Source organism: Halichondria panicea, chromosome 16 (genome assembly GCF_963675165.1).
Source record: "Halichondria panicea chromosome 16, odHalPani1.1, whole genome shotgun sequence".
Lineage (NCBI taxonomy): Eukaryota > Metazoa > Porifera > Demospongiae > Suberitida > Halichondriidae > Halichondria > Halichondria panicea.
In genome coordinates this window covers 1839035-1852073 of record NC_087392.1, presented here as the reverse complement: position 1 = coordinate 1852073, position 13039 = coordinate 1839035, and the positions used below count along the sequence as shown (strand labels likewise).

General features: G+C 40.9%; 4 protein-coding genes across 4 annotated transcripts; 1 reads left to right on the top strand and 3 right to left on the bottom strand.

The window, feature by feature from the left end:
- Window positions 1–29: 29 nt before the first annotated feature.
- On the top strand, window positions 30–1453 carry LOC135349974 (RWD domain-containing protein 1-like). The gene is made up of 7 exons (XM_064548658.1): window positions 30–185; window positions 245–385; window positions 463–590; window positions 766–909; window positions 980–1100; window positions 1149–1211; window positions 1272–1453. The coding sequence occupies exons 1-7, from the start codon at window positions 179–181 to the stop codon at window positions 1364–1366; spliced, it is 699 nt and encodes a 232-aa protein (XP_064404728.1). The 5' UTR covers window positions 30–178; the 3' UTR covers window positions 1367–1453.
- A 15-nt stretch (window positions 1454–1468) lies between these two features.
- LOC135349949 (uncharacterized) lies at window positions 1469–3023 on the bottom strand. Its single transcript, XM_064548622.1, has 3 exons — window positions 2839–3023; window positions 2002–2766; window positions 1469–1851 (listed from the first exon to the last, which is right to left on the bottom strand). Exons 1-3 carry the CDS (start codon window positions 2936–2938, stop codon window positions 1469–1471), a joined length of 1248 nt encoding a protein of 415 aa, XP_064404692.1. The 5' UTR covers window positions 2939–3023.
- A 50-nt stretch (window positions 3024–3073) lies between these two features.
- Window positions 3074–4404, bottom strand: LOC135349984 (large ribosomal subunit protein uL22m-like). Its single transcript, XM_064548671.1, has 6 exons — window positions 4248–4404; window positions 4081–4186; window positions 3821–3886; window positions 3695–3772; window positions 3577–3643; window positions 3074–3333 (listed from the first exon to the last, which is right to left on the bottom strand). Exons 1-6 carry the CDS (start codon window positions 4301–4303, stop codon window positions 3119–3121), a joined length of 588 nt encoding a protein of 195 aa, XP_064404741.1. The 5' UTR covers window positions 4304–4404; the 3' UTR covers window positions 3074–3118.
- Window positions 4405–4407: 3 nt separating this feature from the next.
- On the bottom strand, window positions 4408–13035 carry LOC135349915 (uncharacterized). Its single transcript, XM_064548574.1, has 10 exons — window positions 12929–13035; window positions 12778–12866; window positions 12639–12700; window positions 10254–10330; window positions 9759–10151; window positions 9263–9634; window positions 8436–8564; window positions 8199–8289; window positions 5573–7335; window positions 4408–5211 (listed from the first exon to the last, which is right to left on the bottom strand). Exons 1-10 carry the CDS (start codon window positions 13028–13030, stop codon window positions 4510–4512), a joined length of 3780 nt encoding a protein of 1259 aa, XP_064404644.1. The 5' UTR covers window positions 13031–13035; the 3' UTR covers window positions 4408–4509.
- Window positions 13036–13039: the final 4 nt, after the last annotated feature.

The following is a 13039-nucleotide window of genomic DNA, read 5'->3' as shown; positions in this document are numbered from 1 at the left end:
GATAGCCAACTTCCTGGACCGACTTTTCTCTATTGTAACGTATTGTCAAATGCTGTTTTTTGTGAACTCATTGACCCCTAGTTAAATGGGCATTATCTAGAGTTACAGCTCCCATGCAAGTCCCTTGAGATCAGTATCTTTGATCAGAACCACGCAAGTATTGTATTCTACTGATAGGATGACAGGTAGGCTAATATAGCTAAGATGCTTAGATCTAGATCCACCCTATGTACCTTGCTTACAGACTATATTGAAGAACAAGAGGGTGAATTTGAGACCCTGTGTTGCATTTACACTGAGGGAGAGCTCACAAAGACCAGCAGTAATCCAACCTGCTTCCAGATGCATGTGGAGCCGGCCAGTGGAGAGGAGGAAGACTGTTCTGGTAAGTAGTACCATTCTTCAATTCGTTGTCTTGTACACAGTAGCGTTGTAGTACTTCTTCCTCCTTTTTTTCTTTAGTGAGCGTAGACATTCAGTTCAGCTACCCTCCAACATACCCTGATGAGGTTCCTGGAGTGGAAATTGTGGATCAAACTGGTTTATCCCCAGAACAAGTTACTGAGCTGGAGACGTTTCTGAATGAACAGGTAATTGTCACTGCAAAACTACTACTAACTAGCGTGCTCTCCAACAATCCTGTTCCTGTCCCTGAAGTATTGTTTTTAGTCAGCACTCTTCAAAGTGTGTATCCACCTCATTATGCAGGCACTATATAGTCTTGGTAACCTGGTGTTGACTTTTCATTGTACCCGTTCCCTTTAGGCAGTGGAGAACCTTGGTATGGTAATGATCTTCACCTTGGTAGGTATGGCCCAGGACAAACTTGTGGAGCTCATGGACTCGGTCAAAGAGCTGCAGGAACAGGAAAATAGACAGAAACAAGAGGAGCTGAAAAGAAAAGAAGAGGTGGCCATTAACAAAGCTTATATTGTATATCCCCTACACACACACACACCTAATGAGTTGTTTTTTTTAGGCTAAGTTTCACGGTACACCAGTTACTAAGGAAGCATTTTTAGAGTGGAGAGAGCGTTTCGATCAAGAAATGAGAGAAACAACCAAACAAATCAAAGTATCAAGCAGCTCAAAGTTAACTGGTAGGTTGTTTCAATTTTAGACTGATAAGTTTCATGCTCTCATTTCAGGGCGTCTGATGTTTGAACAAGATGCATCTCTGGCCCTCTCTGATACAAGGTTCCTTACAGAAGGTAACGGCTGGTTAATTATCACAAGGAGTATTAATCATTACCTTCATTTGTTTTCCCTAGCATCTGCCGTGGCTGAGATGGACCTAAAAGATGTGGAAGTTGATGAATCACTTTTCCAGGACTTAGAAGATTTAGATATAGAAGAACAGACTTGATACAGACTTGATACTATCCCTTAATTTATGTTTTGTGCAATTGTAAAATCAATCCCTTTCACAATTATTAATAAGCAAAGAGTACAATTAATTAATGAACAACTACGATACAGAAATTGCTCTAAGCCAGTCTATGCCTGTCAAAGTACTATTATTAGTCACTGTCTCCCAATCTTTCCTGAGGTACCATAGTCCACCTTGACGAGCATAATTCATCTTCCCTTTTACCCCTGAACCTCCTTTGTGCCACACATAGTACTCTCTCTTATGTGTTTTCCGGTTGCACGTCTGTCTGCATACCCTGAGGGCCGAGAGAACGGTAACATCAAACCCAGTGTCTGTCGTTCCTTGCCAGTCGGTTGTCTGAATGTTCCCGTGCTGGCTGTCATCCCAACGGACGCCTAGCTTTAACAGAGCATTGTTTAGTCTTGCTTGATCGTTATAAGAGTTAGGGACGACAGCATTCATCATCTTCCAGAATATCTCTGGGAAATCAGAGTTAGAAATATGTCAGTAGATTAATATAACGTACACATGTATGTATGAATGAATACAGCAAAATGAGCATATTGCAAGCAACAAACAAATGTTAGTATGCAACCATTATATCTAGCATGTCTCATCACTGCACATACCTGTAGCTGGTCCACTCTTGACCATGAACATCCCTGCACAGAGGGTGGTGCCTCCCCACTGGACCCTGATCTCTGCCGGGAAGTGACCATGAGACGCAATCAGGCTGCTCTCCCTGTAGATATCATACATGAGAGGTTCTGGGTTCTTCACAAGGATAGCGTCTGCATCATAGTTAGCTGCATCATATCCCCAGTGGTTGAGGAGCCTCATGACTGTAAGTCTTAGGATTTGTGTTGCGGTGAATGCAATGTGTCTTTTGAGACCAGCGTCAGTCTTTTTATTAATAAACGACTCTGGAGGAGCATAAATGGAGGCTATATTGTGGGCTTTGAGTAAGTCGTATACCGATTTATCCATACAAAGTACAAGGAGATGACTTAATTGAGGAGTGATATGCACTGTGCTAGCAGAGAGCCAATTCAGGAGAATATCTCGGAAGTTGTAGTCACTGGTCGTCAAGCTGATTGGGCCAGAGAGCGGATCAATAGTAGAGAGAATCTCTTGCAGTTCCCTTATCCATGGCTGCTGAAGCAGGGAGTCCACTGAGAGGGTACAGTAGGGCACAGGGAGCTGAAATGAGGAGCGGAGTTCGAACAGATTAGCTGGTGTTGGTGCTGGTTTGGAATCTGATACGTCTTCATTGACTGTGCGAGGTGTTTTCATCAAAGGTGTGTGTTGTTTAGCATGGAAAAACTGTAAACCTTTATCAGTAGCTGCCGAATCGAGACGTATTTCATTGAGTTGCTCGACTGACAGAGCTCTACCTGCATGGTGCAAATTAAATAAATTGATAGGTATTGGTTAATTATATAGCTGAGGGTATTAGATCTAGTTACCTGTTCTGTTGGTCTGTGCTTGGTTATAAAGAAGGAATACACTGGCTCCCACACTGACAGTCATTAAGAGAACACTGAAACGCTTACTCATAAACCCCATGGCAGTCTAGTTTTAATATCTTAGCTAGTTGCAGATCACTTATATTAGCATCTGAAGAATGTCCACTTGTTTACATAATTACTACTCTGTGGTGTTATTATACAACCACAGTCAAAATTAAAATGGTTCAATGTGTGAACTGAATTGACAATGTTATATATAACAAGCATACATTAGCTATCAAAGTGCGTTAGGAATTGTCCTTGGTCCAGCTTGAATAAGTTTTTTAGTTTTCCACTTGCTGTGGTCGTCAAGACTGCGTACTTTTCTTGGTGGTCTACCCTCTCTTAGTGTGAGGAAGTAGTGAGCGTACATTTTGTGAGAGTTTCCAAACATGCCCTTGCCATGATAACGTATGCTCTTCTTGTACTGACCTTTACCAACAAACGACTCGGCTGCAAGAAAAAAGTTGATACCGTATATATAGCGAGTATATTTCAATGATATAAATGTTTTGCTGATAAAGTATAATTATTACACCACGAACAATTTGCATGCATGCTGCAAAAGGCTGCTATTCCACAAAATCTGGTTTCTACGTTCTTTTCGCGAGAAAGTTTATACCCTCGAAATATACCACGATCCAAGAACAGGCCACCCCCTAACACACCAGTAATTATTTAGTCTCAATCACTCACCAACCCAGAGATTGAGAGGCGCAACCTTATGACGTATCACTGATTTTCTTTGAGTGTCAGTCAATACCTGAAAACAGTAAACAGTTGAAAACGCGTTCCTATTATTATCGTATCTCACCATTTTAACATGCTCTGCAACTTTCTTCTCACAAAATTCTACCTGCGCCAGTGCCTGACCAATCGGCAACCTCCTTATCTGCACACAACCACAACAATCTACTTAACATGTAGCTAGGATACTCACCAACTTAGCAACAAGATTGAGCTTCATGGGGCTCGTCTTGATCATTTGCATACAGCCATGGAAGTCCTATAGAATAATCCATTAGAAGTGAGTAGTCAATGTGTATAATTTATACACGCAAATGACGTAAGCAGATTGTACACACAAATGTATACATAATTATACGAAGCAGTTTCTAAAGAAAGGTCACTGGAGACATTAAATTGAGGTCATCCATCCATATACCATATACATATACTGCATACACTGCAACACCTTACCCTTGGTTGTGGTGCCGATGGTGTAGAAGCCTCTCTTTGTACTTGTGCTATCGTAGAGTAACAACATGACAGAGCTCTGTGTGAACCAGCTACACAGGGCCCCAACCTATGGATGGTGACGGCATGGCAGCAAATGCATGGTATAAAAGAAAAGAACGTGAACTAACCCTGTCAACTGTAAGAGCCTTGGAAGGATGACAGTAGTAGGTTTCCAACTCCACATGGCTGATAAAAGAGCTCTATATGGAATGAGCCCCTCCCACTTTTCTGTTCCTGGGCTGTCCCATTAATTTTGCTTGTGGTTGTAAGAGGAATGCAATGAATCTATTTGACATGTTCAACTTCATGTGTATTGAAAAAAACAACACATACTTGTATACATGTAATAAAGTCTATTGTGTAATAATTATGTAACAATGTCCCAATAGTTCATTTCTTGCTTTTTGATTGTTTTGGCTTCACAATAGTCTGCCTTCGTTCTACTGGAGGGATTGTTTTGCTTTTGGTAACTCGAGTCTGCAATCTCTTGGGCATTGCACGCTTTGGAGGGGATAAGGGGACATCGAAACTAGTACCAGAGACAGAGGGTCGAGAGCTAGGATCGTCCAGGTAACTACGCAGTTTCATACTTACGGTCCCTTGAGTATTCTTTTTTAGTTCTGCTAGAGTGGGCCTCATCGATTTTGTCTTGACAAATGTTGACTCTGTTGTACGGGTAGACGTTTGTGAGAAGGTGCTAAAAGATGTGGACTCGGTAGTGGTAGAGAAAGTAGCCGACTCAGGGGAGGGTAGTGCACTGATGCGGGGGAGTGAGGAGGGAGGGATGGAGACAGACGTGTCAAGATCACGACTTCGCTTTCTTGAGGTAGATGACTCATCGAAAGACACGACAAAAGAAGTAGATCCTTGAAGGGTAGAACTCTGAGCTGTGTTTCTGCTTCCGTTTTTAATGATGTCGTTAGATACACTCGGGGACTCTGGTCTCACTTGCATCTCAATAGGATAAGAAGATCTGAGGTGGGGATGGGTTATCAGGTTCCGTCGCTGGAGTTCATCCAATCTCTTCTCGTTTCCCCCACTCCTAGTATTATTGTGAGATGATGTAGCTGGGAGTTCTGATTTGTGCTGCTCCTGAGAAAAAGAGAAAGATACTGTAAACACAAGCTACTGTTGAATAGCATTTGTTTACAAATGCACACTACCATACAATAGCCACAGTATTTGCATTAACTCTAAGCCTAGAGAGATTTAGATGATGTGTTAAAATCAAAAGTCAATTTTGGACTTGACAAAATACTGTGTGCATGCTATAATAATATAGCCCATGATTCAAGAACAGGAAATTATGGCCCACAAATCGGGGATTTTAGCCCATCTAAACGGGGTATTTTTTGTTGGAATTAGTACCATTAAAACTTTAGTTACAGAGCCAACTCTAAACTAACTATACATGTACACAGGCCGGTACACGGACTCAGTGTTACAGTCTAACCTTTAACTCTCTTTGCACAAACATCAGCTCATTCTGGAGTTGTGAATTGGCTCCCTTCAATATCTGTACTCTGGCATTTGCTTCAATTTCATCTTCACAGGCTGTCTCCAATCTAGACTTCAGCTCAGAAACACTTTCTTTCAGATTTTGTACCTCCTGCTGAGAGCTTTCATGATGTTTGTGTACTTTATCAAATTTAGTTTGAATATCACAATTGTTTGCTTGCAGAGCCAGTACATTGGTCTTGTATTGTTCACACTCTTCAGATTTTGCATCGAGTTCAACTCCAAGATCAAGATTTGCTTTTTCCACAGTATTTAATCTGTTGATAATCTCAGTCTTGTAAAATTCGTGTTCTTGACGGGATGCCACTAGGTCAGCGTCTAAGCGTGTGTTAGCTTTCTGCAGAGACTCCACCTGGCTAGTAACTTCCTGCTTGAACAGAGCATGTTCTTGACGAGTTGTATTCAATACGTGTTGGAGTTTAGCATGTTGTTCCTCTGAGGTCAGCAATTTGTCGGTCATCTCTTTTTTGTAGGACTCGTGTTCTTCACAGGCCTTGTCAACTCTTGACTGGAGGGTGGTATTGGTGGTGTCTAGAGCTTGCACCTCAAGTCTGGATGCCTTGTACTCCTCACATGACGTATCCAGTTTAGTCTGAAGCTCAGCATTAGCATCATCTACGGTTGCTTTTTCTTTGACTATTGCTTTCATATCGGCTTCAAGTTGGGAGTTAGTTGTCTTGAGAGTGTTTATTTGGCTAGTAGCTTGCTGTTTGTACAATTCATGAACTTGGCAGGATGAGTTCAATTGTTCTTGGAGATTAACTAAGGCCTGTTGTGTCTCGTCCATCTTCAACTTGTAGGTATCATGTTCTTCGCACATTGTAGCCATCTTAGCTTCAAGGTCACCGTTGGCCTTCTCAAGCGCTTGGATTTGTTCATTTGCTTCAGTTTTGTACAACTCGTGTTCTCTTTGAGCTGTGTCCAGTGCAGTTTTAAGGGCAACAGTTGATTTCTCTACCATCTCCATTTGCGACTGGATTAACTCGATCTCTTCATGAGCCGCTTTCAAATTGGCTTGGAGGTCAGTATTGGCTTTCTGCAGAGTATCTATTTGAATAATAACCTGTTGTTTGTACATTTCACGATCATGACAGGTTTGGTCCAAGTTAGCTTGTAGATTGACATTGACTTTCTTCAACGCTTGTAGTTGCTCATCCAATTCTTGCTTGTACACTTGATATTTTTCACGCGCCTGCTCTTTGTATAAGTCATGATCTCGAAGGGTTGCAGCCAGTTTGTTTTCAAGCTCAGAATTAGCTGCTTTCAGTTGTTCGTCCATCTGTTGCTGGTAGCACTCGTTTTCTTTGGAAAGGTCTTTGATTTCGGCTTGAATGTCAACATTCAATTTCTCTAGGCTTTGAACTTGCTGGTCCACGTCAGCCTTGTATAACTCGTGATCCCTTTGAGCAACATCCAGCTTGGTTTGAAGATCAGCATTCGATTTCTCCAGGGTTTGTACTTGTTGGTCCACGTCAGCCTTGTACAACTCGTGATCCCTTTGAGCAACATCCAGCTTGGTATGAAGATCAGTATTTGATTTCTCCAGTGTCTCAATTTGCTGCTTCCATACGGTGTTGACTTCATGAGCGGCTTCAAGTTTCGTCTTGAGGTTAACTTTCGTCTCCTCTAAAATCACCACTCGTTCATTCGCTTCCATCTTGTACTGATCATACTCTCTGATGGAGGCCTCCACTTCACCTGCACATTAGAAGAAATAATAAAAGAGCAATATTTACACGAGTTGTACATGTATATACTGATCAGAGGGTACTTTGCATATTCTAACCAACACAATGTGTAGCATAAGCTAGAACTTTAAGTTTACATCAAAAGACAATTGCACTAGACTAAAACATGTTACAAATGAAAGCACTGCTGGTGCTGATGCCTCGGTGGAGGTGCCAAAGCTACATAACATAAAGCTACTATACACACATTATATCGTTATAATTTATCATGAATATTAAATTTGATAAACATTTTTACATTGATTAATTTTGCTGCATGCAGGCAGAATCCTGAACTCAAGAAGTAGGTAATGATCGACCATGATTGTTGTTAAAAACGATCGATGCCAAAAGTCCAAGTCGAAAATGAATGGCTGCATCAGCAGAGCCTTGCAGCCCTCTTCTCACTCTTGCAGCTACCAATAGCTAGCGTTCTACATGTAGTTCAGAACTAACTACTAAGTAGAGTAACAACACTCTATGGACAAGTTTTGCTACGCACTCTTCTGAAAAGGCTGCAATGGCATTCCAAGTAAGCAAAACTAGGCATAACTCGAGAACAAAGCATTATTTTGCAAATCCATGAATTAAAATCCATGTAAACATGACTAGAAGCCTATAGAAACTCTTACTTGCACTTGATTGATCCTTGAGCAGCTGTAGCAGTCTACACAGACACACACACAGACACACTACCCATAATAATACACTAAACACTATAACACCTACAGTTATCTACAGTTATGTCTACACACACAGGTACAGATACAGTTCTATTATGATAAAGCCTAGTATAGTTCCAACAACAACAACCCAAAATAAAATGCTGCTCACATGATTTTTGGAGTAGAAGGGATTCAACTTGTGACTTGTCTCGCTCCAGTTGTTTGAACTGCCCCCAAAGCTCCTCATATTCTCTGGACGCCTGAAGGGGGAGGGGTCTAGTTAGGTTCTGTACAACACAGTAGAAACACAGCTAGAAGTTGCCTATAAGGTGGTACCAAAAAATGTCTCACATGTAAGCGGTATTGCATGATAATGAGTGTAGGGAGCAAATTTTGGCATATGTACCTCCATCAGAGAGCTCTCTTTCTTGGTGACGGCATCGTGTAGCTCTGCAAGGGTGTTCTCATGGGCTAGCTTGAGTCGTCGCAACTCCGCCTCTCTCTCCACCAAGACCAGGTCACAGTCATGCAGCTTCTGTGAGAGGGTGGGGTGGGTGGTAAGCATAATTAATAATAACTATATATGTACAGGAACAGGAGTGAAGTCAGAGTGGTAAACACAACACCAATTTCCTAGCCTCAAGAATAAATAGGAGGGAAGGAGAGTGCAACCACATTTGCCAAACTCTGTTACATTTAGTACGTTATTGAGTAAACTGAGGCAGAGCTTGTCAACACTTGCTACATTTACATTATAAGGGCGTATAAAAGAGACGGGGCATGCATGCAACTGACTATTAACCCTAGCCCTAGCCCTACATGTACGTGTCAGCAAAAACCAAAGCAGCCACAGCCCACAGACAGGATATATACTGCTACTACGTATAGTGGGACATTTTCACTATTTGGCTCGAGAGCCCTCAGAAGAAGTTATATTTCAATGCCAGGAAACCACACCCACCAATAGCTTTAGCTTTGCATGTGCAGTACCGTTGCGTGGGAGTTTATCCCAGTTTAAAATTTTGCAGTAACTGCTCTGCCCTCGAAACACATGAAATTTTATACCTCATGAAATTTCCCGCTATACAGTATGTATTTTACACAAAAATCTATTAATAGAAGTCTATTACTGTACTTTTCCACTGCCCACTTTAGTTGCTCGCAAGCTGTTCCATGCCCTCTTCTCTTTTATACGCTCTTAATTATAATTATATAAAAGAACAACCAATTTACTTTTGTCTGATGTTGAAGTTCACGTTTGACCACCTCAGAAGCGTCCACTTTTGCCTCGAGACTTCTAACAGTCTCCTTGAGGCCAGATAGCGCATCTATCTCCAGCCTGTTTTTGGTCAGAATGGCCTGAGTCTCTTCAAGTTTTCTCTCCTTGTACAGAAGCTCATCTAGCACATCTTTGTGTTGCGATTCAACAGAGGTCAGCTTGACGGTCAGCTTTTTATTTGTTTCCTGTAGACTGCTGCAGGTTTGGTTCGTGGACTGGAGCTCAGTGTTCAGGTCAACGGAGAGCTGCTTCTCGCTCTCAAATTTCTTCTCCAGGACAGACAATTGATGTCGGAGGATCAGCAGGTCCTCAGCACTGCTATCAGTCTGTGAATAAAAGAACACAGCCTTAAATATACTCACAGTATCACTGTGTACGTGTACAAAGTTTAGCAAATAACAAGTACTGTGTATGCGGCTACTAAAAGACATTGAAGTGAACGACACATACCATAGGGTCAGTCCTCAGAGAGGTGGTGACAATGCTGGCAATGAGTGGAGTCCTAGGCACCCTCCTCTTGTGAGCAGAGAGAGCGGGGGAGGACAACCATCGTCGACCTGCTGGAGAATCCAACCCTTGATGGAACATACTAGAACTGCGATGTCTAGATGATCTAACAGGGGTGAGGTCGTCTGTTTGGAGAGACGATGCCTCAGTGCCACAGTTCACACCGGAGTGAAAGTTGCCAGAGGAGAGAGTTTCGCTGTTGACTTTACCCAGTCCTAACTCAATGAGTGACATCAGATCTTGCTGCACACCAAGGGGTAGCTGCATGATCTGCTCAATGACGTTCTGGTTGATAGACTCATCCTCAACAAAGTAGCAGATGAGAAGCACAACCACCTGTATGGTATACACAACAAATCAAAGGTGAAAACAAACCATTTCATTTAAGAGTAGCAGGGATGGAGAAGGCTTTCATCTAATCAGTAACGCAAACTTAACCTTTGCCATTTCCTCCAAGTTTCCATCCTTCACCTTTTGAAGACACACCGATTTCTCCAGAGAACACCCACAATAATCTGTAGAGGGAAACCCTTATTAAATAAAAAAAAGCTACAAAAGGGGTGCCAATATAATTATAGTTAACCTACTGGCTTTAACAATTAATAGGTACCGTATAGCGGGTAATTTTCGGGGGACAAAATATTCGTGGTTCAGCAATATTGAGACATTTCGTGGGTAATATTTTCGTGGTTGGAGCTTGCACTGCAGGTAAAGGTACAGCTGTTTGCATAGACCTTGCAAATACCACTGCTTACCACAAAACCATCATACAATGTTGCTATGCAAACAAATAGTATTGGGTACATTCACATTCACAATGACTAAATAAAAATAAAGTGACCAATGGTGCATGGAAATAGGCTATATAGGAGACTCATAGAACCGAGAGGATTTGAGTAGAGAATGGTTTACCAACGCCTTACGCTGAGACTTGTGCTGTACGAAAAATTGTTCTTTAGGTAACTAGCTGTGAGCTGGCTAAGGCTATAGATAGCCATAGCCTTAGCCAGCTCACAGCTAGTTACCTAAAGTACTTATGCTGAGACTGTGCTGTACAAAAATTGTTCCGCTAAAGAACCTACTAACTTACTCACTGCGGTATACCGGTTTTGACTATCAAGTCCGAACATATTTTTCTACTAGATAAGCACCAAACAATATTTTGTGATCTGTTAGTGTTTAAGGTACTTTGTACTAACAGTTTCTTCAGCCTGAAACTTCTTCAAACCTCACCATAATTATACCACCAAGAGTACATTTAGTCTAGAGAGTAGATTACCACAAATGTGTGAGTAGTTGTACTTAAATGTAAATATCTTTTGATTGAAGTATTTCTAAGAAATGGTGTTGATACCTGTGTAGATGAATGACTGAACTACAACATATCCAAAAATGTTTCCATGGAAACGTAAGGTGGTGGGTTTGTGGTGATTAATAGAACAACAGCAAATTGTTATAGTGGGTAATCGGTTAGAGTAATAAAACAGTAATCTTGTACAGCTAAGGTCCTAGACTTCATCACATAATTGTTCAATGGTTTAAGTATCCTGGCCATCCCTTTATGGGTGTTACAAATGTTCACAGTGTTTATAATTCATGATTTACTGGTTTTCAGGTACACTTTTGGTTAGAGTAATAACTTTTGAAAAATTAATAGCTTAGCTTTCAAATTTCTGTAGTAAGTTTACAGATAAATGGGCTACATTTTGATACCAAGAACATCCTGTATGCTTATTCCATTGCTGAGATAACACTGAAAAGCTACATCATTTACTATTTTCTACTGTTTTGATGACATCGCAGCTGCAAACCACAAACCAATGATGCTTTAATCAACCACAAACGTAATTAAAAGTGGGCGTACAGTTATTGTACGCCCACTTATGTGGTTAATTTGAGTGTCATCGATTTGTGGTTAGCAGTTTGTGATGTCATTAAAACAGTAGAAAATAGTAGAATATGTAGTTTTTCAGTGATATCTCAACAATGGAATAAGCATATAGGATGTTTTTGGTATCAAAATGTAGCCCATTTATTTGTAAACTTACCATAGAACTTTTAAAGCTAAGCTATAAATGCTTCAGAAAATATTACTCTAACCAAAAGTGTACCTAAAAACCGGTAAATCATGAATTATAGACACTGTGAGCATATGTAAGACCCATAAAGGGATGGTCAGGATACCTAAACCATTAAACTATTGTGTGAGAAAAGTCTAAGACCTTAGCTGTTTAAGGTTAGTGTTTTATTACTCTAACCGATTACCCACTATAACAATTTGCTGTTATTCTATTAATCACCACAAACCCACCACCTTATGTTTCCATGGAAATATTTTTGGATATGTTCTAGTTCAGTCATTCATCTACACACGGGTATCAACACTATTTCTTAGAAATGCTCCAATCAAAAGATATTTACATTTCAGTATAACTACTCACACATTTGTGGTAATCTACTCTCTAGACTAAATGAACTGTAGATAAAAGCATTACTCTTGATACCACCAGGAGTACTCCTGATACCACCTGATACCACCTTATAGCAGGTACTTTTCAAGGGTTTACTCAAAAAGTACCCATATACAACTTCTAGACTGCTCAGGACTGCATGTTGTTTGCATAGCAACACTGTATGATGATTTTGTAGTTTTGTGGTAATGCAGTGAGCTGATTATTTTTGCAAGGTCTATGCAAACAGCTGTAGGCAAGGTCGCTTCATTCGTGGGTAAAATATTCGTGGTCAGAGCTCCAACCACGAATATTTTGCCCCACGAAAATTACACGCTATACAGCTATACGTAATCAACAATTTTTAACATACGTTCAAGTTTTGTTATGATCTCTGTCCATGGGTCCTTATCATCACCTGCCACCTCCGGGCACCTGCACAACATCAGAATTGTGTGACCACAAATCAAGATACGTACTTTATTACAAGTAAACACATTGAGTAAACTGACATAGAGGCCAGGCATGACTGAAGGACACGCCCAGAACATAGATCCTCTGCTTCCGTGCACTTTTGGTCTCCCAGGTCAAATGTGTTTAACTGTAAGAGTGTAAAACAGGCCTTGAACATCACACAATCATTTGGCATTCATTTTTACTCACCCATGTCAATAGAGAATCAAAACTAGCCCCCGTAGAGGTATCAGATTCAGAAAGCGTAGAACTCGACATCTTCTTTTTGAGATTCGAAACAGCATGAACCATGAACTTAAT